We start from the raw sequence: 2,340 nt of genomic DNA, 5'->3' as shown, positions 1-2,340 counted from the left end.
GAGAAGGAGGAGGAGGAAAAGGAGGAGGATGATAAGGGGGGGGAGGAGGGGGAGGAGGGGGAAGAGGGGGAGAAGGGGGAGGAGGAAAGATCTACAGTATCATTCCCTTCAGAGGGATAATAGCAGTTACTGAGCCAGTGCCTGCCACTGTGCCCTGCTCTTGTCAACTCATTGTCTCCGACTAAAGCCACAACCCCTGGGCTTTGGGTCTTACTCTGAAAGCACTCCCATTGCTCGTCTAACATTGAGAATCAGTTATGCTAGAAACCTTCCATCATTTGATATTGAAGTATCCAAAAAAGACTAAAATGAAGTCTGGGCTCCCAGACTTCCTCAGGCTAGTGGCCACCATAGTGCTGTGCTTGCACCTGCTCTCACTGATTCAACTTCATCTTAATGAAACCATGGAGACATTCCTCGAGTTTATCATGGCCAGTTAGAGCAATCTTGCAATTGTCTGTCATCAATTATCTATATCATCTCTATCATTTTCCTCAGGACAGACACTTTCTGTTCTCAGCAGTCTTCTCTTGAAGTTTTCCAGATACTAAAAACAAAACAAAACAAAAATCTATAGAAGATGATGACAATTCTTTAACCTCAAAACTATGTTTATCTTTGTATTGGAATTTGTGGTCCCAGACACAGTCCTGTTGTATACCTCGATGGTTTCCTGTATTAATGTACATGCTTGATTCATTCATTAATTACACGAGACTAGGGACTGATCCTAGCATGTTGTACATGACCAACAAGAACTCTATCACAGAGTCATATCCTCAAGTCCAGAGTACACATTAGTTATTGAATTTCAGTGGAAACACTGACTGTCCAGGACTGCTTCTCCATCTTATGCACTCAGAATGATGTTTCCTCCTCAGAATGGGATGCTGTCCAGCCTCCCCTATCTGCTTGCCTACATCTGTGGTAACGTAGCAGGTCAGATGTCAGACTTCTTTCTGTCCAGGAAGATTTTCAGCATAGTTACCGTCCGGAAACTCTTCACCACACTAGGTAAGGAACAGCCAGGACAGACAAACGCTTGGGGAATCCTTCAGCCTCCTGTGCAGAAGCTCCTAGCTGTATGGTCTGGATCTCTCTGCAGGGATTTTCTGTCCTGTGATCTTCATCATGTGCCTGCTCTACCTGAGCTACAACTTCTACAGCACTGTCATTTTCCTGACACTTGCCAACTCAACACTTAGCTTTTCCTTCTGTGGACAACTTATCAACGCCTTGGATATTGCTCCCAGGTAGGGCTCTCTTAAAATTTATTTACTTTTGTGTCAATAAATAAAACTGCACGCATTTATTGTTTAAAGCATGTTTTGAAATGATGCATTATAGAATGGTTATATGGAACTAAGTAACATATATTTTACTCATATGGTTCCCTTTTTTCTTTTTTTGAGGGAGAATGCTTAAAATCTACCATAGTAGTAGTTTTCAAGCATACAATGCATTGCTGTTAACTACAGTCACTGTGTCATGTGACGGATCTGTTGAACTTATTCCTTGTAATTAAAATTTTGTATCTTTCAGCCAGAATATTTCTAAACATCTTCCTTCACCCCCAGAGTCTGATAACACCCATTCTATTTTCTATTTGATTTCAACTCTTTTATACTCCACGTGTACATGACATTGTATGTCACTTGTCTGTGACCTGCTTATTTCAGCCAACATTACATCCTTCAGGCTTATCCATACTGTTAAAAAATGACAGGCTTCTCTTTATTTGAAAAAAAAAAAAACAGCATTCTATGTGCATGCAGGCCACAAAGTCTTTATCCATTTAGAGCTGGTGGACATGTTGCTGTCTCTAGTAGCACACTGACTCAAGCTTCTACCTGTCACCAGAACTTCTTTCACCTTTTCTATAAGAGCCATCTAAGAGTAGGAACAAGGTCGAATCTCACTATGTTTTGAATCTGCATTTCTTTGATGGTTAGTGATGTTAAACGTGTGTGTGTGTGTGTGTGTGTGTGTGTTGGCCATTTTTAGATCCTTTTTGAGAAGTATCTGTTTGTGTTCTTTGATCAAGTTTAATTAGATTAATACTGAGTTGTTTCTGATGTATTTCATATAATGGTCCTCTTTCAAGTATGTGGTTTACATTTTCCTCATTGCATTGGTCATTTCCTCATTGTGCTGTTTCCTTAACTTTGTAGAGTGTAGTTTGAAGTAATTCCATTCTTCTTCCCTTGCTAATTTTGCTTGAGATTTTTTAAGTTGTATATTAAAAAAAAATCATTGTTCAGAACAAAGTCTTGGGGTTTTCCTACAGTGCTTGCTCTCTCTCTCTCTCTCTCTCTCTCTCTCTCTCTCTCTCTCTCTCTC

The 2,340-nt window shown here is 40.2% G+C and overlaps 1 protein-coding gene across 5 annotated transcripts in view; it reads left to right on the top strand.

The window, feature by feature from the left end:
* Slc17a1 (solute carrier family 17 member 1) overlaps positions 1-2,340 on the top strand; it is a 29,396-nt gene that overhangs the window by 11,963 nt on the left and 15,093 nt on the right. For all 5 annotated transcript variants that reach the window (XM_028776318.1, XM_028776316.1, XM_028776317.1 and 2 more), the window contains 2 exons: positions 882-1,014; positions 1,106-1,253. In XM_028776318.1, coding sequence (XP_028632151.1) covers positions 882-1,014; positions 1,106-1,253 — 281 coding nt within the window. The remainder of the gene's footprint in view (positions 1-881; positions 1,015-1,105; positions 1,254-2,340) is intronic.

Source organism: Grammomys surdaster, unplaced genomic scaffold (genome assembly GCF_004785775.1).
Source record: "Grammomys surdaster isolate TR1022 unplaced genomic scaffold, NIH_TR_1.0 267, whole genome shotgun sequence".
NCBI lineage: Eukaryota > Metazoa > Chordata > Mammalia > Rodentia > Muridae > Grammomys > Grammomys surdaster.
This window is presented reverse-complemented; position numbering and strand designations above follow the sequence as displayed.